Source organism: Arachis hypogaea, chromosome 18, assembly GCF_003086295.3.
Source record: "Arachis hypogaea cultivar Tifrunner chromosome 18, arahy.Tifrunner.gnm2.J5K5, whole genome shotgun sequence".
Taxonomy (NCBI): Eukaryota; Viridiplantae; Streptophyta; class Magnoliopsida; order Fabales; family Fabaceae; genus Arachis; species Arachis hypogaea.
This window is the reverse complement of record NC_092053.1, coordinates 116,169,804-116,195,487: the sequence shown is the minus strand read 5'-3', so window position 1 is coordinate 116,195,487 and position 25,684 is coordinate 116,169,804. Positions and strand designations below refer to the sequence as shown.

General features: G+C 30.4%; 1 protein-coding gene and 1 long non-coding RNA gene across 2 annotated transcripts; one reads left to right on the top strand and one right to left on the bottom strand.

The window, feature by feature from the left end:
• Positions 1-359: 359 nt before the first annotated feature.
• LOC140181635 (uncharacterized) lies at positions 360-2,242 on the top strand. Its single transcript, XR_011876619.1, has 3 exons — positions 360-522; positions 614-668; positions 746-2,242. It is a non-coding gene; the product is annotated as an uncharacterized lncRNA (long non-coding RNA).
• A 1,255-nt stretch (positions 2,243-3,497) lies between these two features.
• Positions 3,498-18,170, bottom strand: LOC112772066 (polyamine oxidase 1). Its single transcript, XM_025816948.3, has 10 exons — positions 18,011-18,170; positions 17,609-17,858; positions 17,241-17,369; positions 17,030-17,091; positions 16,536-16,690; positions 11,246-11,389; positions 8,725-8,874; positions 6,194-6,448; positions 4,808-4,889; positions 3,498-4,419 (listed from the first exon to the last, which is right to left on the bottom strand). Exons 1-10 carry the CDS (start codon positions 18,060-18,062, stop codon positions 4,181-4,183), a joined length of 1,518 nt encoding a protein of 505 aa, XP_025672733.1. The 5' UTR covers positions 18,063-18,170; the 3' UTR covers positions 3,498-4,180.
• Between the last annotated feature and the right edge of the window lie 7,514 nt (positions 18,171-25,684).

Genomic DNA, 25,684 nt, shown 5'->3' with positions numbered 1-25,684 from the left:
ACGGGGTCAGCTTCAAGAAACTCTGAATACGCCAAAGGACTACCCACACCTCTTTTCAGATAATTGAATCTGAATTTTGAGGGCAAAATTCCTAATTAGGTGGGTAGGATGTAAACCGCGTGAAATTAGCGAATAATTAGTCAATAAATTGAATTTTAATTAGGAAAATTAAAAATGCAAAACTAATATCAAAATAGAATAGAGCTCTTCAAAACGAGAATTTTGATACTAATTTTGAAAAATTTGGGCCAAAGTTGGACCGGATGGGCTGAACCGGCTGAACCGGGATCCAGATCGGGCCCGTGGGTCCAATTGAACCCATAACTTAAAAGAAGCAGCAGCTTTTTCTTCCCCATTTCATACACACGATGCCAAACAGATTGGGGAGGAAGGGAAACTCCATAACCCTCATCAAATCTTCTCACTACCATAACTTTTCCGTTCGAGCTCCGATCGCCGCACCGTTCACGGCCACGCGTCCATCGCGTCGAGCTCTACATTTCTATCGGATTAATTTTACTGGTAAGCTCTATTTTCATTTCAGAATCTCTATCCCCTTTTCTATTATTGAAATTGAAACCTATGGTGAGATTTTGCCAATTTGGTGTTCTAGGTTCGATATAGCTTGCGGAGCTTACTAGGTTTGAGTTGCTACACATGTGGGAGTGGTAAGGATTCCCTAAACTTTATTTTAATTTTGATTTCATTTGGAAAAATCTGAATTTGGAATATATATATTTATTAGGTGTGAATTAAGTTTATATACATGCTTTGGAAGTGAAAAGTGAACATTTGGAGGCTTGGTGGTGATTAAAGCTAAGCTTGTGGCTGGTTACTCTAAGCTTGAGGGGCTGTTTTATATCTTATGAGGCTGCCTTGGATTAAATAAAGTGATCGGCCAAGGTATCGTTTAGGTTTCACGCGTTTAATATATAAGGTTGTGTGAAAACTTAGGCTAGAGCATTATAGGATAGGTTGAAATGGTTTGATATGTTGAATGGTTAGTGTTTGTGATGTTGATGAATAAATTGATATGGTATGGTGTTGAGTAATTAATAATGGGAATTTAATGTATGTATGTGTATATGCTTGTATGTTGGTGATGAATGAAGGGTGATGATTATGGTAAGGTAATGGTGTGGTTGAGATAGTGAATGGTATAATTTGGACTTGTTGGTATTGACTTGATAATTAGTGTTGTAATGAGGATTGAAGAACTTCATGAAAATGGTAAGAATGAGTATGTGTAGCAATATGTGGTTTGTGGCTAAATTGGTAAATTGGGTGGAATATGATGTTATTAAGCTAAGGTTGATAGAATTGTTGTGTTATGGTTAAAAGTTGATTATGTTGATGGTTGTGGTATGCTAAATTGGGTGGAGAAGAGGTTTGAAAAGAAAACGTGGTTTTGTGGTTTTGGTAAAAAAATTGATTTTGAATGAATTTTGAATGAACGTGAAATCTACGTATAGACTCATGGAGATGGGCGACGGGGGACAGTCTAAGGTTTTCGGACTTGTCGGGTTGGCTCGATAACCGACAGATGAGCCTCGTCAGCCATAGGACAGGCATACATCATGCGCATTTATTTGTTTTGATTGCTGTGCATTACTTGGGATTGCCTAACTGAACATATACATCCTGCTACCTGTTATACTTGCTACTTGCACTATCTGTTTCTTACTTGTGTGTGAATCTGTTTGGTTGTTTGTCTTTGCTGAAGTATGGATGACGGAGGGACGGAGGAATGGTGAACTGGTTAGGTGTTAGGTGTTAGGTTTTAAAGCAAGTAAGTATAATGTACTTAGATTACCTACCCCTATTTATGGCTTCTGCTTAGAAATTAAGTCTTATAATTGTATGATGGAGTTCTAGGATTGCCTCTGGCATTCCCAGGACCTTATTTATTATACGCGTGGCACCTTTACCATGCTGAGGACCTCTGGTTCTCATCCCATACTGTGTTGTTGTTTTCATATGCAGGTCGAGAGGCTCCTCGCTAGGCGTCTGGATCTTTGAAGCGGAGTAGTCCTTGGGACATTTTGGGTTCTCTGTATGTATATATATGACTCATGTACTTAGCTTGCTCTCCAAGAAACTTGTTTATTTTGTTCCTTATAGAGGCTACAGGAGACTTAGGGACTTGATTCTGTATTTTGGGTGTTTGGGATACTTATGTATATATATGTAAATATTCTCCGGCCACCCTTGGCTTCGCAGGATGAGTCAGGAGCTAGTTCCTCTGTATTATTGGCACTCTTGTGACTCTTTTACTTATTCCTATCCTCAACTCTTAAGTTTCTTAGCATGTAAGTAATTCTATTTTTCTCGAGCGTTGCACTTTTTATTTCGCGATTTTGTTTTACCCATTTTTCAAGGCTCCTAGTTTATTATACTCTTTCTACTATTATACGTATGTATTTTATTTTAGAGGTCGTTGCGCCTCGCCATCCCTTTTTTACATCCTAGGTGTAAAGTTCTGTGTGGTAGAGTGTCACACAAATAATTTCTTGAACTGATATAGGGGTGGCAATGGATAGGGTAGGATTTGGATCTAATTCTAACTCTACTCGTGGGTTGAGTTTTTACGTAAATGCTACCCGATTCGCGGGTTGAGAACATCCTAATTCTAATCCTACTCGTTCTCAACCCGTGAGTATCCATCTCTACTCGTGGGTTACCAAAAAGATGCAACATTATTATAGAACTTGATGAGCATGCAAATTATAAATTCAACACAAACAACACAATCGTCCCATTAACAACATAAAATATCAAATATTCAATTCTATATAAAAGTCTTTACTAAAATTAATAACACAAACACAAATAAAATCAATGTAGGTCTATGAACATTCCATTTTATATAATTTTGTATTTATACATCACTAAAATAGACTAAAATTTATATAAAACAAACGTGTCATCAAGTGGTTAAATTTTTTTTTTACCAAGTGAGAGGTCAGGTTCAATACCCATCTAAAATATATTTTTATATAAATATATAACATATACATATACAAGATGCACCGCACTCAATCTTACTCGCTACGGATCGAATTAGTAATCCTATCCGACCGGATTGGATCGATTGAATATCCGCAAGTAGAGTACAGTGTACTGCCACTCCTAAACTGATATATCGAGATTTGAAAATTACAAAATATATGATTGTAATTTTATGTCAAACTACTAAAATATTAAATAAAAGAAGACAGTTTGTAATTGGTTAACTATTTTTTTATATGGGATTATTTTAAAATTTTTGAGTATATTTTTATTTTTTTATATTTTTTGTGTGTACGTATTATTGTAATTTACTGCTTTTACTATCCTTCTAGCATAAATCTTATTTTATTTGTTAATTCTTTTTGGAAAAACATCGTTTCATCGTTTGTGTATTTAAGTTAACAAAAAACATGCCGATGATGAAATATCCACATAAATTTCATACTTGTTATACATATTTTCAGCTCAATTAATTACGAAACTCTGCATTTTTCACACGAATGAAGTACTCGTTTTCTTTGAATAACATCAATTAATTATCAGCTAAAAATCGATAAGTGGATACAACATCTAAGCCAGCATTCTTACAACATATTTTTTACTTCTGGCCATAAAAGAAGAAAATAATCACAAGAATAACTAAACCAATTAATTCCCTTAAAAAATATGAGAAATGTTAGAGAGTCATAAGAATTTACTGTTTTGACCATCAACTTAATTTCTTTAGTCTAACAATCTAACATACTTTATCTCATACTTTTAACCATTGATGGTTAATTAATAGCCAAAATCGATAAATTTTGATGGCTCTCTAACATTCCTCAAAAAATATACCCTAGTATGCTCCCTTAGCAGTGATATCATATGAACTAATCTATATAGTGAGAGATTAGCGCACCCTGTTTTGTTAATCTAATTTTAGCCCACCAACATTGTTCCTATTTTTTTTTTTTTGTTAAATCTCATTTTACGTTTACTTTTGCTACTTCTTCTCCTCTTTCTTCACTCCTTTTTCTGCTTATAGAAGACTCTGTTAATCTAGACTACCCCATGGCACCAAGGGCTTGAACGGGACTCCGAATTTGAATCAATACCCACCAGGCCATGATGAATCTTATTAGTTATGCTTCTTTCGTCGTCGTCTTATTCTACATTGTGATTCTCAACAACTCTATGCAGTCATAATATGGCCTCTGGGGCTGCATATGGCCTCTGGGATCCCAAGGTTGCCATTGAGATATAACTGCGTAGGAATATCGCATTTGTGGATATTCGACACTGTGTCTGGTTGAGACAATGATAATGACCCTGTCAATGCTAACAAAGGCTCTAACAATAGGGATTGGTTCTCCTTTTTTCTTTCCTTTTCCTTCCACATTTCTTCAAGTAATGCTTTGCCGGTATCAATACCTGTTAAGCATAATTCAACAGCAGAATTAAGCCATTGTTCTTAGAGTTATCACTTGTCAAAACCTTCAAATTTTACATTTCATTCAAGACAAATTAGTCCTCAAATTTCAATTGAATCAAATTGATCTCTAGCTAAAATAACTAATATGCATTAGCATATGTCAAAAGGCATTAAGATGGTAAAATTGAGTAAGACTAACGTGATGTACATTAGTTAATGAGAGATTAAACACTTTCTTGTCATTCGATATCTTTATTTTCATTGTCTTGATTCCGAGCGCACCATACTTTTAATTAAAAATTGTGATAGGAAGCCATATACTTTTGAAACTCACTATTTGGAGTTAAAAAGGAGATGCCACCCAAATATTTAGCTTAAATGTCTCACCTGCAAGGTAACCACCATGTACGTAGCCATTAAATCTTTCACTTGTGTGCTCTCCTGTGAAGAAAACGCGACCAACTGGGGCCTGAAATATGCCCAAAGAAGCAATATAAGGGTCAAGGGACAAAACAGTTTAATTTGTTACCTTTTCGATCTTTGATCTGTATGGAATAAAAATTGGAATACAAAACATCCAAAAATTGGAATATTGAGCCCAACAGGAAAACTCAAAACATATCAATGGGTCTCATCCCCACAAGGGCCTTGACCGAAAAAACAAAAAGGAATGCCATCGAAGATTTTCAAGATTTCATATGTTAAATCAGATTTCATTATGATTTTTATTGAATGTCCTCCAACGGATAATTTCATTAAGATTAAATAAACTTTGATGTACATGTGTTTTGGATTCTCCTTCCACTTTCATTAAATTAATAGGAAGTCCTAAAATAAAGCAACATCAAAGGAAAATTTGGTACGTCACTTTAATCTGGCCCTCCTTTTCTCATTATTTTTTGGAAGATTGATCAGCAGTGAAACCAAACAAAGAACAAATTATATTAAATTCATGCTCTAAATAAATATATTTGTTATCTAAATTAAGTCACTTGTGTCACAAGGAACTATAAACTACGACGACAATAAGCTAGCTGGCACAAAAATGTAATGAAGAGCGATAATTTAATTATAATTGCCAGCTGTTAGTTTTAAGTCATCTTTTGTTTTGTCTTGCCATAAATTGCAGTGCAAAATTTTAAATGCAAAGACAAATATAATGCATTGCGAAGGAAAATGCCACATAATCATTCAATGTAGAAAAGGCAATCATTTGGTATCCATCTAAAATTAAAGGATAAATTACGCTTCTGATATATTATGGCTTAATATGTATGTTTTACACAATTTTAACACATGAAATAATCATACATTTAACCAATTTAACATATAGTTAAAATTTAAATAAAAATAATTTTTTTAAACACGTAAATATTGGACAAGTTTTATAATTTTATGAAAATGAAAATGATGCCATAATTTTATTATCTATAATTTAATTCAAATATGACAATCTATATTTAAATAAAATACGTAAAAAGCTTTATTCTATCTTGAATATACATACAATTAAGCTTATACGATAATATATAAAAAATAGTAATTTATCTTAAGAATATTAAAACGATTAATTATCTATATAAAAATCAATGATGATGTTAGATATATATTAAAATCAACTACAAGTATAGAACATCTATTGAAATACAAAATACACATTAAACATAAATTAAACTATATATATATTTATATAATATTTATATAAAAATATATTTAAAAAATAATTTTAATATACAAATAACATTTTTGAAAAATTAAATACTACAAACCAACCTTTATATTGTGAAAGACGTTAAGATTTGAGATAATGGGATAGTTGCTGTAGCTGCCACGCTGAAACCTGTTATTCCACCAGCGGGGAACAAGTATATCAATGGCATCAGGTATGTTGGGACCAAACATATCCCTGATAACAGCCATGGCTTCTATCAAAGTCTCTTCATCAGACTGAGCTTCTACGCGTTTCGATTCCTCGTTTGTCAACGTCACTACTAAGATGTTGGAACCGGGATATGCGTTCTCCATGTGCTAGTGACAGAGCAACAAATCAGCAAATAAGTTAAAAATGTTAAGGATTAGTACGCAAGGAAATTAAACCAGACAATTAGTCCGATTCTGTATAAGATTCGGTGAGTAAGCAAAGAGCCAGACAACTCATTTGTCTAAGTTATTTCAAAATTATTCTAGTTCTCGTGTCAAACAAGTAAAATAAATCTGATTCTGAGTCCAATTATTTTCATTCGTCCCCTAAGTTAATATAATAAGAGCCAAAGTCAATGCTCATTGCGCAGGTAAAGACAAGATGAATATTGACAATGAGTACCAAAATCCAAATATGATCAAGAGTCCCTTTTTACCGTTCCTAAAACTAAAACTCAGAAACACTGTTAGCATAAATAATCCACTAGTTCAACATAAGATTGTATTATAAGACTACTAGTAAATGGCATGTTCCAAGATATTTATTCTGACATATGATGCTACAAGAGTTATAACTCAACTTTGTTTGTCTTAATATTATCTCATTCATTTTGAGTTTTGACTGACGAATTTAATGATCATCTATACCGACCTAGTGACCAAGTCATGACATCAATACCAATTACTATAGCTCATCAATTTGATGGTTATATAAATCATCTTTTACCTCTTAACAAAAGAAAAGTTTTGTGTTTTTACGTTTTACAAGCTCTGATCTACAAACTCTATTTCATGTCTTATACCTATGCTTCTTATAAATTATTATTTTTTAACATTATATATTCATAGAGCTATTGTACACTTGTAACACTACAACATAAGAATTAGAGCAACTTCTGTAGGTATAATTTTGTTATTCTCTATTTAACTCCGACTAGAATTCTTGAAGAGCTTTTAAAAAAAATTCTTCAGCCGAATTGTAGTTCGAAATCACCACTTTACTTCGACTAAGCATTCTATGAAAAAGGTTTCAGATGAGAAATGCATTATTAACAAGGAATATATCAGAAATATTTTGACACGTTGAGTAAGAAACCAATCATAGATAGAACAGTTTCCATACGAAACAAATTAAAATGGATAACAGAAACAAGCGGATACCAACACTACAAAAGTTGTAGAAGGATAAACAACCATTTAATTTAATATTAACGCTAATAAGCGAAAATGTATTATATCTTTGTTAGGAAAGATATAAATTTAATATAACCGTTACAAGACAAGTGAAAATAGTTGCAGCAAAAGTGTGTTATCATGTGCAGGAAAAAGGGTCAAAAATCAAAATACAGCTGCAAAATAAGAATAAAATAAAATTCTTAGATCATCTTACGCAAATCAGGGACCAGCAATAGAACCAAAGCTATTTCGCTATCGAACAAAAGAGTTGTTTATTGTTCTAAACAAAAACAAAAGAGATGTTTCTATCACTTATGGCCATCAGTATTAATATACTGAATTGGCAGACAAGAGGATTAGACAAAGAGGTAATGAAAGTTATCACAAACATGTTTTGAAGTTCAATTGATAATTACTTCGGATTTAGTGCTTCATTTTATAGATAATCATTGTATTATAAATTATAAATATTACTAATGTCTAACCAGTATTTGACTACAAACAGGAAGACAAAAACTACAGTTTTGTATGCTTAAGATATACTCTCTTTATTTTAAAACAAGTGTCTCTTTTATTTTTTGGATTTATTAAAAAATTAATATATTCAGACAACATTTTAATTTTTTTAATGAGCTTAAAAAGTGAAAGAAACACTTATTTTAAAATAGAGAGTATAGTTTAATGACATTATTTAATCTACTTCGTTGTAAATCAATACAATTGCAAGTATTGCTGACTAGAAATGAAGATGAACCATGTGATCACATGTAATTATGTAAAGCACATAAAACTATAACAGAGTATTAGTTAAATAAATCCTTAGCAATATGCCAATTGTTTTAATTAGTTTATAATCTTTAATTTGAATGATCCAAAAGCAAGATACATGAGTTCAAGTAGGGCCCTAAGATTAGGTAAGCGGCTAGTAGTCTAGTACTTTCATGGGAAGTATAATTGACAGCATAGCATTCGTCATTAGATATTCTAAATGCAAGCATTTCATATGCAAACTATTTCACATAGAACACACATTGTAAAGTTTGTTATCTATTCACCCTAATCTTAATCAGTAGATCAGATGACAATAGCTTCAAGTTTCATTGACATGAGAAACAAAACATAAACAGAGAAAGCAAAACAGAACACAATATTAAATTACATCATGGAAACATGAACTGGCATCCAATGAGGAAAGTTACAAAAAAAACCTGCCAAAATGTGTAGTAGCCTCGTCGCTCGTGAGCATATATGAAGAATTCCTTTTCGGGTCCACTTGGCCAGAACTTATACGGGAACTTGAGAAAGATTTTGGTGTACACCATCACATCACATTTCTCTATGGCTTCCATTTTCCACCTCTTCAATTATTTATTTATTTTATCATGGACACATTGAAGCAGGCAAGTATATGAATCAGGAACAGCAAGGAAGAACCAAAATGCATTAGCTAATAATAATAATAACATTGAAGATGCATTTAGACCAATAAGCCAGCTCGAGGAATGAGCATATTCTTTTAAAATTTTAGATTTTATGACCTCAATAGTGTTCCAATGTATCTTGTTAGAAACATGAGTCAAAAGGCATTTGGCAAAGAGTAGAACTCTTAAGATATTAACTCTGACAGCAAGTCAGTAATCACAATAGTATTATTAAATCATATGAAAGGTCAACTATGTCGTATGTTGAATCGATAAGGATGATGGTACCGGAATGATTTTATTCCATCTAAAGAATCATATACTCTTTCCTCCTTTTCATAGGACCCACAATTGGTGAGACTTAGGTCAGATGAAAATTTTCTAATGTTTCAATCCTTGCCAGTTGCCACAGTGTATTAGTTATGGATCGAAGTTAAAATCATCAAGAAGGACTTTTCAATGGGGTCATCAACTCCTTACATTTTAACCTTTCCAACATTTCAAATGTATAGATCATAGTTTGGTAAACATTATAATTTAGCTAAAAACAGAACATGTATAACTGCACAGAGGTGAACTTACAAATTAGTTACTAATTAGTCGGGGTTTGCATAAAAGTAGGAATTTGTTATCGAATAGTGTTAAGAATTTAAGATATAAATTAAAAGTTTAAAACTAAACTTCGTATCAAATCTGAACACAATCATATTCATTACTTAGACTACGGTAAATAGCATTTATATAAATATGTAGTTAAAGAGTGTACTAATGGTATTCGAATTAAATAATATATATAAGTATAGATGAAGTAACACAATTTTCAAGTTAGAAGGAAAAACAAGATGATACATGCTAGTTAATAAAGAAAACCAATTCATTGAAAGTTTAAAAATTTATTATAATTGCTCGTGAAATTTGATAGTCAAATTTAAACATCTAGTCTGAATGAACTTCATAATGAAAAAAATCTTAAGATTTTAATTTAATTGGTTAACATTTTTAATTAACAGTCCAACGTATTCAAGACTTCAACTCAGCAACTCAGTATTATATTTTTAATACGGAATATTAATAACTAACTTGTGGAAACGAGTAAATTGTAAAGCACGTAGACAATGATTTTTGGGAACAATGTGAACAATTGGATTCTAAAATTAGCCCAATAAAATAAAAACACAATACACCCTCAAATTACCCACTTAAATATTAGATAACCATCCGCATACCTAGTAAATTGAACATCCGATATATCCATTGTTTACATTGGTTAGCATTTTCATTATCTACCTATACTTTTCCAATTATAAACACACTACCCTTCTTTTCACAGTTACATAAATTCGAGCTGGCGCCTTCCTCTGTCCACGTGTTGACCTAACCAGGAGGGCTAACAATAGACCATTACTAACAACCAACAAGACGGTGGTGGATCACTAATACCGTGGATCATGCAATCCATGGTTTTTACATATGAAGACACACCTCGAAAGTCTATCTTCTGGTGCTATCAACAAGGGAGCTCAATTTAATACAACACAAGGACCTAGCTATCCCTATATTATTTTTTATTTTCCAATTTAATGATATATTTAAGACTGTGGGGCCACGCACTGTTAAACAGAATGGAAACTCCCACCTCTCCCCTGTATGAACAAACTACACCCTAGAGATTCCATTTCCACCATGGTTGACATTACTAGAAGCACTTTCTTTTCTTTTTTTTTCTTGGTTTTAAAATTTCAAATTATAATTAACCAGAGTTTTGTGCAAATAATACTTCTCTAAAAAGGTACGAAATATATTAATATACTGTAGTTAATAAATAGAGATAGAAGTAAAACATTTTTTTAGGAAATCAACTTTGTTTTAACAATCAATCAACCAATAAAAGAGTACATGGACGAAGATTAAAATTTTGAATTATTATTGTAGAGGGAAAAATTTTAAAGGAAAAGAAAATTATTACCTGGATACTAATCAATTTGTTAAAAATAATAACTGTATTAAAACATCTTTGAACTCATCAAATTTGGGATTAAAAAAGACATATATAAAAGGATAGTTTAGGAACTTCCAAGAAGAAACCAATATGACCATGTTGTAAATGTGTTAATGCATTATCATAAAGAACAAGAACTGGCTTGACTTTCCGATTGTTAATGCCATATATAAAACGACATTAGTATGATAAGCAAAGCAATGTACATATTATCAAAAACCAATGCTTGAGTTCCACATCAAGCTGAACTGAGAGTAGGACAAATATATAAAACAAAGAAAAGGAGACTAATATGTAGAGAAGACTTACAGGTAAAGGTGGATTAAAGGAAATTAGATCACTTTGGAGAACGCCAATGCTAACGGACAGAATAACGTAATTAGCTTCGTAAACGCAACCATCTTCTGTTATCACCCTAATGCCAGTTCTCGAATGCTGCAGTTCCCTGACAACCTGCGCAGATCCATGAAAACGATCACATTTCATCTCAAAAGTAAATGATATTAAAGTTATGATTAAAACCCCAATTTTTGTAAGACAACTGAATTTACAAATTCAAATGTGTTTGAATTAACGTTTGTAAAGGAATGCTGATATGAGTATGTTTTTTGCAAAATTAAATTTTGATTAAAACTGAATCAATATTAATGTGATTTGTGTTTGTATATTTTTTGCCAAAAGTAATTCTGAAAAACATGAATATTATTTGGATGATATTATCCAAAATTACGTTGGAATATAAAGTCACTAAAAAGAAAGTAAAAGCTAAAAATTGATATACCATTCTTTAATATAAAATGTCAAAATATATAATTATTATTATTATTATTTCAGTGTAATTTTAAACAATGACAAACAAGAAATTGTTCCTCTTATAAAAAATATGTTTAAAACGAAATTCAATGCACATCAAACTAACTAAATATTATTCAAATACAATTGTATTTACTCGAAACAACCTTAATATAAGTTGAGAGATGTTCAAAGACAAACCAAACACACACTATCACTACCTCAGCTTACATACCTACTAATGTATTATTAGTAGGATTTTGTTAACAGAGGTTATAAAAATGAGGATAAACTACTAAAAATGCATTTAAACAATTTTGTCACTAACAAAAATATACTTGAATTTTGCTACCGATAAAAATACATTCAAATAATTTAAAAACACAACAAAAATATTCAACGTTAAATATGTATTTTTCAAAGAATATTTTAGACATTAAATACCCAAAAAAATTAAATGGAGAATTCATCCAAAGCAATAACTTTGCAATAACCACTCCAACATTGAAATCAATTATAGTAATCAATTAAAGGATGATTTATTACGAATTGAAGGAAACTGAGCATATTGAGCACAGATCCTGTTGCAGAAAGATTTGTTGGATCTCTAAAGTAATTTACCCAGAATCGCAACAACAATTAGAACGAGGTCAATTAGTCTCTGAACTTTGAGCAATTGAGGTATTGCCTAATAAATGGAGATAGAGAAGTGCTAAGAGGCTAGCAACTTTTGTGTTTTGTAATTATCAATTGGCTATTAATAATGTTTTTAATAGTGTGAGAAATAGTGGGAGATCACTTATTTTTTTTTATAATTAAATACTCACTATAAAACACAAAAGTTGCTGGTCTCTTAGACTTTTTCATGGAGATATTGACAACACCCCCTCCTTCCATATCATTATTACTGATGAAATGACATATCACCTTAGGTTATTGCTATTAGGTCAATTCAAATAGTAGCGGTGGTAACAGAAATTGGAACTCAGGGACCTACTTATTCATGTGTAAGGCGCCTTTGGAAGAAAAAATGAAAATGGAGAGATAGACAGAGATATAGAGCCAGTGACTAAGATTAAATCAAGTTTTGGTGTAAAATATACAGAATTAAGTTATATCTTAGTATTTTATTTAATTCAAGATAAATATAGAAATGAAATAAAAATATTAAAATATTTTTAGTTATTAAAAAAATATTTTTAAAATTTCAGTTTTTATTATCAAAAATTTTATTTTTTTTTGTTCTTATTTTTTTTAAAATATCAAAAAAGCTGAAATTTTGTATTACAAAACTGAAATTTTAGTTATCTTTAATTAATAAATATAATACTAAATCTTAATCTCCTAATTTTAATTTTAATATCTGAAAATAAACACTATCTAAAAAATTATAGAATTAAAATAAAAGACAACTCAAAATATCGACATAGAAGATAAAAAAATTCTACGCATATTTTCAATTCAATTTTATTGAAAAGTTCTATATTATAGTCTATACATATTTTTACCATAATGATTTTCAGTCAATCAAAATTAAATTTGATTAATGATTGCTATTACCTTAAAATCAAACCACCTCAAATATATTTTTTTTATTTTTAGACAACTGATTTTTACATTTAATTATATCCTGTGTCAACTTCCGCTTCATTACTACTTTTGAATTTTAATATGGCCTCCAGTTGCACCTGAACTGTTAGGCTACCCTTGGATTATTAATGATAGATAAGATATTAGAATGCAATAGATTTTAAGAAAGTAGAATGGAGCCCAAACATAAATATGGTTCCCCAAACTCTCTAGATTGACAATTGACCAGTCAATTCTGGTACGGATATAATTATTATCTGATGACCAGATGTTTTTGTATTCTCTTATGTGGGTTGGTTTGGGTATCTCCGTATCTGGCGGCTGCTTGTTTAGATATCACAATTTTAAATAAATTAATTGTTTTTATAAAAATTTTATGAAATAAGACAATTTTATAATTTAAATTTTATTACGATTTTATATTTTATGTATTTATTTTATTTTCTTAATTTCACGTAAAATATCAATCTTTTTTATTTTGATTTTTGGGGTTTAATTTTACGTTTTCCTTTTGTCTATGCCTACTTCCTAATGTTTTTTTTTCCTATTTTGTTCTTTCATTAGTTGATTATACCTTTTTTTCATATTATTAATGATTTGAGACATCTATAATTAAAAAAAAAATAAGCTAACGTGTTTTTAAAACACATGATAAACTTATTATTAATAAAAAAATTTAAATACTTTTATTTAATAAATATAAAATAAATACATTAAAAATTTAAATTTTTAATATTTTAAAAAAAATTCTAATTAATAAATTTAGCATGTGTCCTTGAGACACAAATTAAAATAGATAAACCTTTAAAAAAAATCACTCTCTAATTAAGCGGAATATTTAGTTTCCAACGTACAAAATAGAGGAAGTGATTAATATTTTATGGAGCACTATTTTACCGACTAGCTAGACTACAATGAATTTAGGAAAGTAAACAATGAGCAAATAGAAGAAAAATAGTTCAAATGGTACTGTATTTTCATATTCACGTAAAAAATTGTGAATTCGAGACTTTTTATTTTTAATAAAAAAAATAAAAGTAAAAATGTTTTTGATCATGACTAATAAAACAAACAATGATTAAAAACACAAAGTATTGCTGAGTGACTGATAGCAAATCATCTGGAGATTATTTTGCTAAAAATACAATTTTTATTATAAAATAAAATTATAAAATATTTAATAATTTTAAATGGATAAAATTAATTTTTCTTTCTTCAACAAGGTCTACTTTTTTTATTTTGTTACCTAATGCCTTATGTACATTGAATAATAGAATGAAAATGAATTGTGTTTTTATTTTCTGTTTTTATTTTTAGTGTTTTTGTTTTTAAAATTTTGTGAAAGAAAAATCAAAAAGTAAAAACATAAAATATGATTGTATTGTTTTGCTATTCTTTTTGTTTTTTCACAAAATTTAAAAAAAAAATACTGAAATATTTTTCCAATGTATTAAAACATAGAAAATTTAAAATTTTAATATTTTATTTTCTATAAAATTTTCAATTTGTAATAATACCCCTTAATAAATGTTCAATGAATTTGTGTTTCTTGAGAAGTATTTCAAGAAGAGAAAAAGGTAAAGATTTTACTAATAAAAATATTTAAAAATACTTATTAAAAAATTAAGGATCTTGTTTAAAATACTTTTTAGTGAAACCTTTAATTCTATTTTCATCCCCTAGAAAATCTTTTCAAGAAACATATATAATCTCGGAAATAGATTCTCTCAATTTTTTTTAACAATTGATGGAGTAAATTATAATTTTTCATCATTAATTTTATAAGTGGGATGAAGAGAAAATATGAAAGAGAAAACATTAAAAGATTAGAGATCACATTTACTCCTTCAATTATTAAAAAAATTGAGAAGAACTATTTCCTTTCATTATTTATTTCTAAAACAACTCATTAATATAAATTCAGCTGCTTTGACATTCATAAACTTTATGAATAAAGATTTAGAAAAAAAAAAGGACAAATAAATTTTTGATTTTTTATTTCGCAGATATTTAAATTTTCGAGAATTTGAAAATACATTTAAATCTTTGACCTTTTCAAAATTTAGATATATTGATTCCTCATATTTACTTGGGTCTATCAAACCTAATGAAAAAATCAAACATGACTCCCATTATATTGACATGATTGATATAGATGCACATAGGAGAGTTTTTAAAATGGGACAAATTAGACTTAAAAATCGATGTGTTTAGATTTTGAAAATGCCAGAGACTTAAATATATTTTTAAATTCTCAAAACTTAAATGTTCGGATACCAAAAAATCAGAGATCGATTAAATTTATTTGCAATAAAACTGAAAAGCCACATTATAATTATTTGTGGCAGAAAGTACTAAAGTGATGAAAGCTCCACGAAAAAAGTTAGTGATAGATTTGAAACCATAACTACTTAACATAGCAAGAGATGATAAAAAATAATATTAAGAAAGAGAAATTATATATATATATATACATAAAAAATAATATGTATATATTTTTTGTATGTAAAAAAATGTTAAACATACATATTCTCTTCCAATTTATCAAACTTAGTACCATCTGATAAATACTCTGAAGTCTGAACAAGTATCTTTAAATATTTTTAACTAAATTCTAAAAAACTAAATGCATATGATATTCTCTAAAAATACTAATTGACTAATATTTTTATATTTATCTTATATTTAAATTAATACTAACTTCTAATTTTTTCGTAAAAAATATTAATGAATTAACATTTTTCTTATACATACATAGGCAGGCACACAGTAAAACAAAAACTGAAACAGTTCCGAAAAGTCATTTTCTGCATACTACTAATGTAGGACAATTGAGCACATGTAACAGACAACCAAATCGCAATGTTCAGAATTTATTATTTTTATTTATTAATTATTAATATTTAAAAATATAAATTAAAATTTGTTGTTAAATTATTAAACAAAAAATTAAATTAATAATTAAAAATAATAAATAAAAATAATAAATTATAATAATTCTCTAATATTTTTTATAAAATAATTTAAATTAAACAAAGTTTTTGACTTTTTCTTTTTATAAAAAAAGTTATATATAAAAAGCAGAAAACTGACTGCAGAAGCATACAAATAGAGATTTTTCAGATTTCAGAAGGGTACAGCCACTCCCATCACCAAATGGCAAAAAGGCTACAATAAAATCTAAAGAAAGAAACAGAGACTGTATAAATGTAAGTACCTTATTTAATTGAAGACGACCGTCTAAGATTCTGCCCTCAGAAGTGAAGAGAAAACTTTCAGCCATTTTATAGAGCAAGCAATCGTACCCTCTTTGATCTGCAACTAGAAATTCTCTTTCACCAAAGTCTACGTAGGTGGAAATTGGTTCCACTTCTGCATCCCAATAAATCTAATTTTAGACCATCTAATAACACGGTTGGAGGGGAAAAAAATATAAGAAAAAGAAAAGTGATAGTATAACAATTCCAGGAAATTGAAGCATGAGTAACAACATATCACGGGGGTAATTGAAAAGGTCCTTAATTCTTTTTCATATGAGCTGAGCTGGAACTAATTATTAGCATTGGATTAGGAAACTTCAAACAGAAAAATCAGACGTGTGAACAATAAACTTCATTTCCTTTGTTTCGTGGAAGGAAGCACAAATTAACAGTGAAAAAACTAACTCTACCGTGAAATTAATAAGTGATAGGATAATAAAAATTAACGCACCTGCCATTTCAAAATCATGGAGGATAAAATCAATAGCCAATTCTATTGGCGTCTTCGGCGTCCTAAACATACACCCGAAAAAAAAATTTAAAATTAAAATAATATAATAATAATAACTGAAGGACTGATTATAACATTTGGTCATAGCACACAACACGTTACGAAATCGTTAGGTGCGGTTGAAAATGACGTCGTTTCAAGTGGCACTTACGAAGGCGGTTCCATTATCTTGCTAGTAACATCATCATGTCCGTCCTCCTGGTTCCGAAGCTTCTGAATCGCCGAGTCAACCGCTCTTTTGTACGAATCAGCAGCGATTCCACTCGGGAAGATCTTGCCGCTGCAACTCGCCAACGCAAACTATATCAGTTATAAATCGAAGCCCCAAGAAAACAGAGGAACAGCAATAATCAATTAATCACCGACCAAACCGACGAACAAAACGACGCCGAACACAGCAGAACGTTTGCAATTTGCTAAGGCATGCATAGTATTGAAACTCTATTGAATTAAAAACAGTAGAAAATGTTTAAATTCTGTGAGAAGGTAGTGATAATTATTTTGTAATTGTTTTTGAACCTGCGATCGTAGATGTTGTAGCGAGCATTGCTGTAATCGGAGAGGCAGGTTCGTAGACCGGCTTCGGTGGCGAGTTCCCAAACAGGATTGGACTCGCGGCCGCCGACGCCGGCAATCCAGCCTGCGCCGAGCTCCACCGACACGCCGCCGAATTGCTCTTTGCGGATCCTACCACCGATTCTGTCAGAGGCCTCGAGTATGATGATGTCGTCGACGCCTTTCTCGGCCAGAACCTTCGATGCGGAGATACCTTTTGGAAAATGGATAAAAAGGTTAATCCAAGAAGAAGAGGAGAGAAAAGGAACAATGAGACTCCTTGAGAGCGAAAATAACGGTGATGTTCTGATTATTGAAGAATAGTAAGGTTGTGTGACGGAATGAAACGGTGGCGTTTGGACTCACCAGAGATACCGGCTCCAACAATGATGACGGAGGAGCGAGAAGGGGAATCCATGAATGCGTGTCACAGAGGACGAGAAATATACACGATGAGAGAGAGAAGAGAGAAGGAGAGCAGGGAGTATGTGATTTGCGTTTTGTTTCGCACGAGCTCAAAGAAAATTCGCGGGAGTTGGGTTATATAGTTTTGTTTTCTCTTTTTCTTTTTCCTTTTATGTGGACCCGTTGTTTATATATATATATATAATATTTTTTTTTTCTGTATACTTCTTTTATATACCTTTGTTTTTTATATAAAAGGAATTTTTGTTATCTATTCTTACTTTTATTTTATCAATCTTTTAATAACAAAAGTAAAAGATTTATACAAACGTGGAATATATAAACTTTTTTTAGATAAAAGATATGTTCTTGTATAGATCAGCTTGGCCTTCTTTGATATAGTTCGTCCTTGTGACGATGTCTTCCAGATCTTTGAATAGAAAGAGCTATACTTCGAATGTAGAAGAACATAAAGGATCGACATTTATACAAGACACTCTGAAACTCAAATTAGTGTATGAAATAGCCTTTTTTTTTTAAATGAATAAGAATGGATTTTTTTATACCATTATTTTTTATCTCTATATCATTTTTTATCTTTTTTTTTTTTTTTTTTTTGGTATAAAAGATAAAATATTTTTCTTTTTATCAATTACTTGTAAAAAATGTATGAAAAAAGTCTACACATAAATTATACATATGATATTTCTTTCTTTTTTTTACAAATTATTTTTTGGATAAAAGATATTTTTTCTTTTAATTTTTGACAATGACTTTTATACTAAAAGTGAAAAATATATACTGACATATATAAACGTAATGCATATATCATTTTTTTTTTCTTTTTCTCGCATGGTTAAACTTTTAAGTACTTTTTTATTTGAATAAGTAATGTTAAATCTTATGCACGAGTTAAATATTTTCTAAGTAGATGTTTGTTTTAAGGTTAAAAATGAAATATATTGCAAACACTTATATTCTTAGAAATAGTATACTTGAAATTTGAAAATGTTATAATTTATTATTGTAGACAATTTTTTTGTTTGATCACATATTTAATGACTTTTTATGGAAATAGCAGATTTCGGTTGTGCTCCTTCGATCTATTCAATCACTGACAAAATCTACATCATAATAGCCCATTACACAAAAATTATTAGACTTGGGATATCACAAACCAAAATCTGAAATGCCATGATATATCTAATAATCCTTTTAACAGCAGAAAAAATAGATTTTTTATGATGTGATTGGAATCTAGAGCAAACTCTAACATTCTGAACTATGTCCGGTCTAGAGGAAGTGAGGTACATGAGTGAACCGATCATTCCTCTAAATCTAATTTCATTCACATCTTTGTCATTTTCATCATTTTTCAAGTCTAGAATTTAGATGCATTGGTGTGTTCATTGGCTTAGCATTTTCCAAACCAAATTTTTTAACTAATTCTTTGGCATATTTTTCTTGCACAAATGTGCCACTTAGAGTTTGTTTGATTTGGAGACCAAAAAAGAATATAAGTTCTCCCATCATACTCATATCAAACTAACTAGTAATTAATTTGCTAAAATCAGCACCCAAAGACTCATTTGTCGAGCTAAAAATAATGTCATTCACATAAACTTGAACAAAAATAAAATGATCATTAGACTCTTTAATAAATAAAGTAGTATCTGTGAAACCTCTTTGAAAATTATTTTTTAACAGGAAAGAACTAATTCTTTCATACTGAGTTATAGGAGCTTATCTCAAATCATAAAGTGCTTTTGAAATTTTAAAAATAGTTTGAAAACTTTTCATTTTTAAAACCGAGAGATTGGATTACATATATTTCTCTATCTATAATACCATTTAAGAAAACACATTTAACATCCATTTGAAAAAGTTTAAACTTTTGGCGTAGGCATAGGCAATCAACAATCTTATGACTTCCATACTTGCAACATGCGCAAATGACTCGTCAAAGTCAATACTTTCTTCTTGATTATATCCTTGAGCTACGAGTCTTTCTTTATTTCTTGCTATACTTCCATCTTCTCTCAATTTGTTTTGAAAAAATCTATTTTATTCCCATCACTCTCTTTCCATTGGAATTAGATACTAATGTTCACACTTCATTTTTCTCAAATTGAAGCAGCTCCTCTTCTATTGCCTTGACCTAAGATGGATCTTCAAGTGCTTCGTTCACATTTTGTGATTTTATTAGAGAAATGAGTGCAATATTATTTTGTTCCAACCTTATTCTACGTGAGGATCTAGTGGTGACACCTAGTGACGGATCTCCAATAATGAATTCTTGTAGATAATTCTTCAAGAATTTTCTATTTCCTTGGTCTTGGAATCCTAGGATCAAGTTAAAATGGAGTTTGGTTTTCTTGACTGTCAGTTCCAGGATTCTCTATAGTTTCAAGAGATAAAACAGAATTATTTCCTGCAGAATCGATGCCACAGTAGATTAATCTCTTTGCTGCAGACAAAAATAAGTTTGAGCTTGATTCTCATTTTTTATATCACTATTTTGAGCACATGCATTATCATCTTTGAAAGAGCTTAAAATAATATTAGTATTACAAAAAAAAACGTGTATGAATTCCTCAACAACTCTAGAATCTTTATGATAAACTCTATAAATTTTGCTAGTTGTAGAATATCCAATGAAAATGCATTCATAGGTTTTTGAATAAAATTTTCCCAAGCTATCTTTAGCATTTAATACAAAATATTTGTACCTAAAGATATAAAAATATTTAAGATTAGGAGGAGTTCCTTTCCATAATTTATAAGGTATTTTCTTTAAAAACTTCCTAATAATTATTCTATTCAAAATGTAACACGCTGTGTTGACTGCTTATGCCCAAAAAAACTTAGGAACATGACTTTCACATAACATGGTCCTAGCCATTTTTTGAAGGCTTCTATTTCTTTGTTTAACAACACCATTTTGTTAAAATGTTCTTAGATAAGAAAAGTTAAGTGAAATCCTTAGTTTTTCACAGAAAAATTTCAAAATCATCATTTTTAAATTTTTTTTCGTGGTCACTTCTAATAGAAGCAATCTTCAAATCTTTTTTCATTTTAAACATTTTTGCTAAAAACCTCAAAAGTAAAAAAAGCATAATTTTTATGCGTTAGAAAAAGGACCCGACCGAATCTAGTATAATCATCCACAATTACTAGGCTATAGTGTTTATCGCCTAGACTAAGTTCTAGTTAGCTCAAAAAGATCAATATGTAGCAATTCAAGAGATCTTTTAGTTAAAATGTCTTTCTTTGATTTAAATGAATTTTTTATTTGTTTTCCCATTTGACATGCATCACAAGTGATATGTTTGTCAAAATGAATTTTAGGAAGACCTTTCACTAAATTTTTCTTTACTAACTTGGTTATTTGAAACACGCTAGCATGCCTTTTATGCCATAGCTATTTTTCTGAATCCATGGAATTAAAACAAGCTACATTTTTTTTTAGTTCATCTAGTGTGACTTCATACATTATCACATCTTTTAACTACAAATAACACTTCATCAAAATTTTCATTAATAACAAGACATTCTAATATTTAAAAAATTACCCAATAACCTAAGTCACAAAGTTGGCTAATACTCAAGATATTATGTCTCAATCCATCCACCAAAAATATATTATCAATACAAGTAGAAAAGCCCTTACTCACTTTACCTATGGCAATGATCTTGCCTTTTCCATCATCACCGAATGTCACAAATTCTCTATTGTACTCATTTAGTTTGATGAAAAATGTGGACTTTCCGGTTATGTGCCTTGAACATCCGCTATTAAGATACCATATATCTTTCTTCTTCTTGGATGTAAGGCAAATCTATACAAAGTTTCAAGTGATCTTAGGTATCCAAATAAATTTGGATTCTTGGATGTTAATCCTCCTTAGTTGCTCAAGGACATTGAAATTCTTTACCACTTTATATACTTTATTTCCAATTTTTCTTTCAACAATAAAGTATTGATGAGATGAATGACTATATTTTTTGCAAGTTTGATAATGATTTCTCTTTGCTGAATTTTGAAAGTGATAAGAGGTTTGAAATATTTTGGTTTAAGAGGTTGAAGCTTTAGTTTCAGCATGAGATTTTTCAAAAACAGCTCTATTTTTATCAAAATATTTTAAACTAGATTTTTCAAACAAAGGTTCTTGACTAGCTAGCAATTTATCCAAATTTTTATAACTTTGAGCAAATTATACTATATTTTTGGTTCAAGCACTTTATGCAATAATTTATTTTTATCAATTAGGTCTATTAATGCATTAACTGTGTGCTTCCTTTTAAATTTTTCAGTTTCAGATTTAAGAAGTTTATTTTCTTCGATTAAATCAATAGCACATTTGGTTTCCTTTAGTTTTTCTTTAAGAAAAATATTTTTAGCTTTTAAGAACTCATTTTCTGACTCACATTTATAAAAGTTATCCAAAATGTTTCTAATGTGTGCCGTTAGATCATCAACCACTTGATATAATTTCTCATTAAATAGGTCAAAATAATTTACCTCTTCCACTTGATCTTGGTTAACTATGAAACAAGCTTGTGCTTTGTTTTCAGACTCTTATTCATCATCGGAGTCATTTTCAAGGTCCTCCTATGATGCCATTAGCACCTTCTTCTTGTCTTTCTTTATTTTGAGCTTAGGACAATCATACTTGAAATAATCAGCTTACTTATAATGATTACATATGATCTTGCTAAAATTTCTCTTGTGTTCCTTTGAGTTTGAACCTTTACTCATTCCTTTACTTCTCATGAGTCTTCTCAATCTCCTAGCAAAAAACATAATTTTATCATCTGAAAAAACTATCATTGAAATCTTCTTTCAATGAATCAATATTGGATTTCAAAGCCACTCCTTTCTTTTTTGTGTCTCAGTTCATATGTGTGGTTTCATAGACAAGTAGTTTTTCTCTCCGCTCATCATATGTCATTTGGTTCAGATTGCTACTTTCAAATATAACCATTGCTTTTATTTCCCACTTTTTAGTGAGACTTCTTAGTAATTTTCTCACTAACACTTGTTCGATGTGAGTCGTTCCTACAGCATCCAAGCTATTGATTATGATCGAAGATCTTTCAAATATCATCAATGATTTTTTTCTTCCTTCATAGTGAACATTTCATATTCCTTTATAAGCATATCGATCCTTATTTCCTTGACATATTGAGTACCTTCATGAGTGACATGGAGTTTATCCCAAATCTCTTTTGTTGTTTTGCATCTTTACACCTTTCAGTATTTCTCGAAGCTAATGGCACAATGCATCATATTAATTGCCTTGGCGTTTAGCTCCACTTTCTTCTTATCTTCATTATTCCATTCATTTTCTTCTTTGGGAGTCATCACTGCTTCAATGCTTTGTAACGACCTAGTTTTTGGCAAAACGAATTTTTCAGAAGATTAGTAAAGGAAGCACCTCTGCTATATTATCAAGCACCTCGATGTTCAACATCATTATGTCATCACTAAGCAAGAACCTCTTTTGAGATAAGTTTGACGACACAGTCACGAAGAACCTAGTTTTGAGTTGTATCGGTTAAGAGTTTTGATTCTGGTTTCCGTAATTAGTCTCAATTTGACGAGCCGGACTCATGAAAAGAAATAGTAATATAATATTATAATATTATTTGATCTATTTTAGTTAAAAATAGGAGATCGATTTAACTGGGTTCACAGTCTAGTAGTGCAAATTAACACCAGCACTCTTTGATGACTTTAGCTATGCTAATGCATCATCATATATGTTCTATTTTCATATTAAACATGTTACTAGTATCATTTATGCTAGTAGCTCAGAAAATAATCTCTAGATGTGTTTTTACTTGTGTTTCGATACATCTAGTTTTAGTAATTATACACTTGAGATATTTTAATATTATTTTAATCCACCTCCAAAGCAGCCAATCACAACCCACCCTACACCCCCAAGACCTCCAAGGCTGCCTCATTTTCTCATTGCAGCCAAAAATATTCAAGAGAAAAAAGAGGAAAAAGTTCTTGGTTCCTAATCTTTCAAAGCTTGATTTCTTCTGAACTAAAACTCAAATCAAAATTTTAATTTGACCAAAATTATCATCTCTTCTTTTTCTTCATAATCATATGACTAATCAAGGCTAGAATTAAGGTGAGATAGTTGTTTCTTCTCTCTTTTGTTTCAGTTTCAAGGAAGACATGCATAAACATGTATTTTCTTGATGTTCTTCCTTAGGAATCATGCTTTGCTTGACTTGAGGGACAAGAAACTTCAATTTTCAGTAAAGTTAAGGTGAGAAATCCCATCCTAATATTCATATGAAGGTTCAGTTAGTTGAAGGTTTTTGTATTTAAAATTGTTCATGATGTGATTTAAGAGAAAAAAGTGCTCTAAGAACACCTAGAAGCATAACCGAATTTGAGGTAGCAAATCAAAGTAGGATTTGGTGAAATTAATCTTGATTAATTATATTTGAGTTGTGTGAATGTTGTATGATTTGGCTGTGCTGAAAATTAGTTGCATATATGATTAATTATTGGTAAAAATTTGGTGAAATTTTGATGAATTTCGGTGAAATTCAAGCTATGAATGCATGTTTTTGTGGCTGCTGGAATTTCGAACCCTAACCCTAAAATTGGAGTTGATTTTGTGTTGAAAAATTGGGTCGTTACAATTTGGTATCAGAGCAGGTCATTCCCAGTAGAGCTTGGGGAGTGGACTGACTATGCTTTTCTGCATACTCTACTTATGTGTCTCATGCTGTTAGGGTATCTTTAAGATACATTTAGCATGAATGTCTATGAGTGCTCATTTTGGGGATGTTCGTGCTTAACTTGAGATATTAAGACTGATCACCTTAATGTTGATTGTTTGGTGCGGATAAGACCTCAATGACTGTGAATAGGCATAGTTTAATCGAGTTTCGAACGACGAATCGATTATGAGACATATCTATCTTCATAACTGTTATGATCTTCATGGCTAAGGCTATGTGAGATTTGGATACTGTAAGGCACGGACCGATCTCTTTGTCAGGATGTCTTAAAGGAAATAGATCGCTTGAAGATGGATTCTTGCACGTGGCTGAAATTTTGAGGGCAAAATTTTCTTTAAGGAAGGTAGAATGTAACGACCTAGTTTTTGACAAAATGGATTTTCTAGAAGATTAGTAAAGGAAGCACCTCTACTATATTATCAAGCACCTCGATATTCAACATTATTATGTCATCACTAAGCAAGAACCTCTTTTGAGATAAGTTTGACGACACAGTCACGAAGAACCTAGTTTTGAGTTGTATCGGTTAAGAGTTTTGATTCTGGTTTCTGTAATTAGTCTCAGTTTGACGAGCCAGACTTGATTCATGAGAGAAGAGAAATAGTAATATAATATTATTATTATATTAATATTAGAGATACTTGAATAATATTATAATATTATTTTATCTGTTTTAGTTAAAAATAGGAGATCGATTTAACCGGGTTCACAGTTTACTGGTGCAGATTAACACCAGCTCTCTCTGATGACTTTAGCAATGCTAATGCATCATCATATATGTTCTATTCTGATATTAAACATGTTACTAGTGTCATTTATGATAGTAGCTCAGAAAAGAATCTCTATATGTGTTTTTACTTGTGT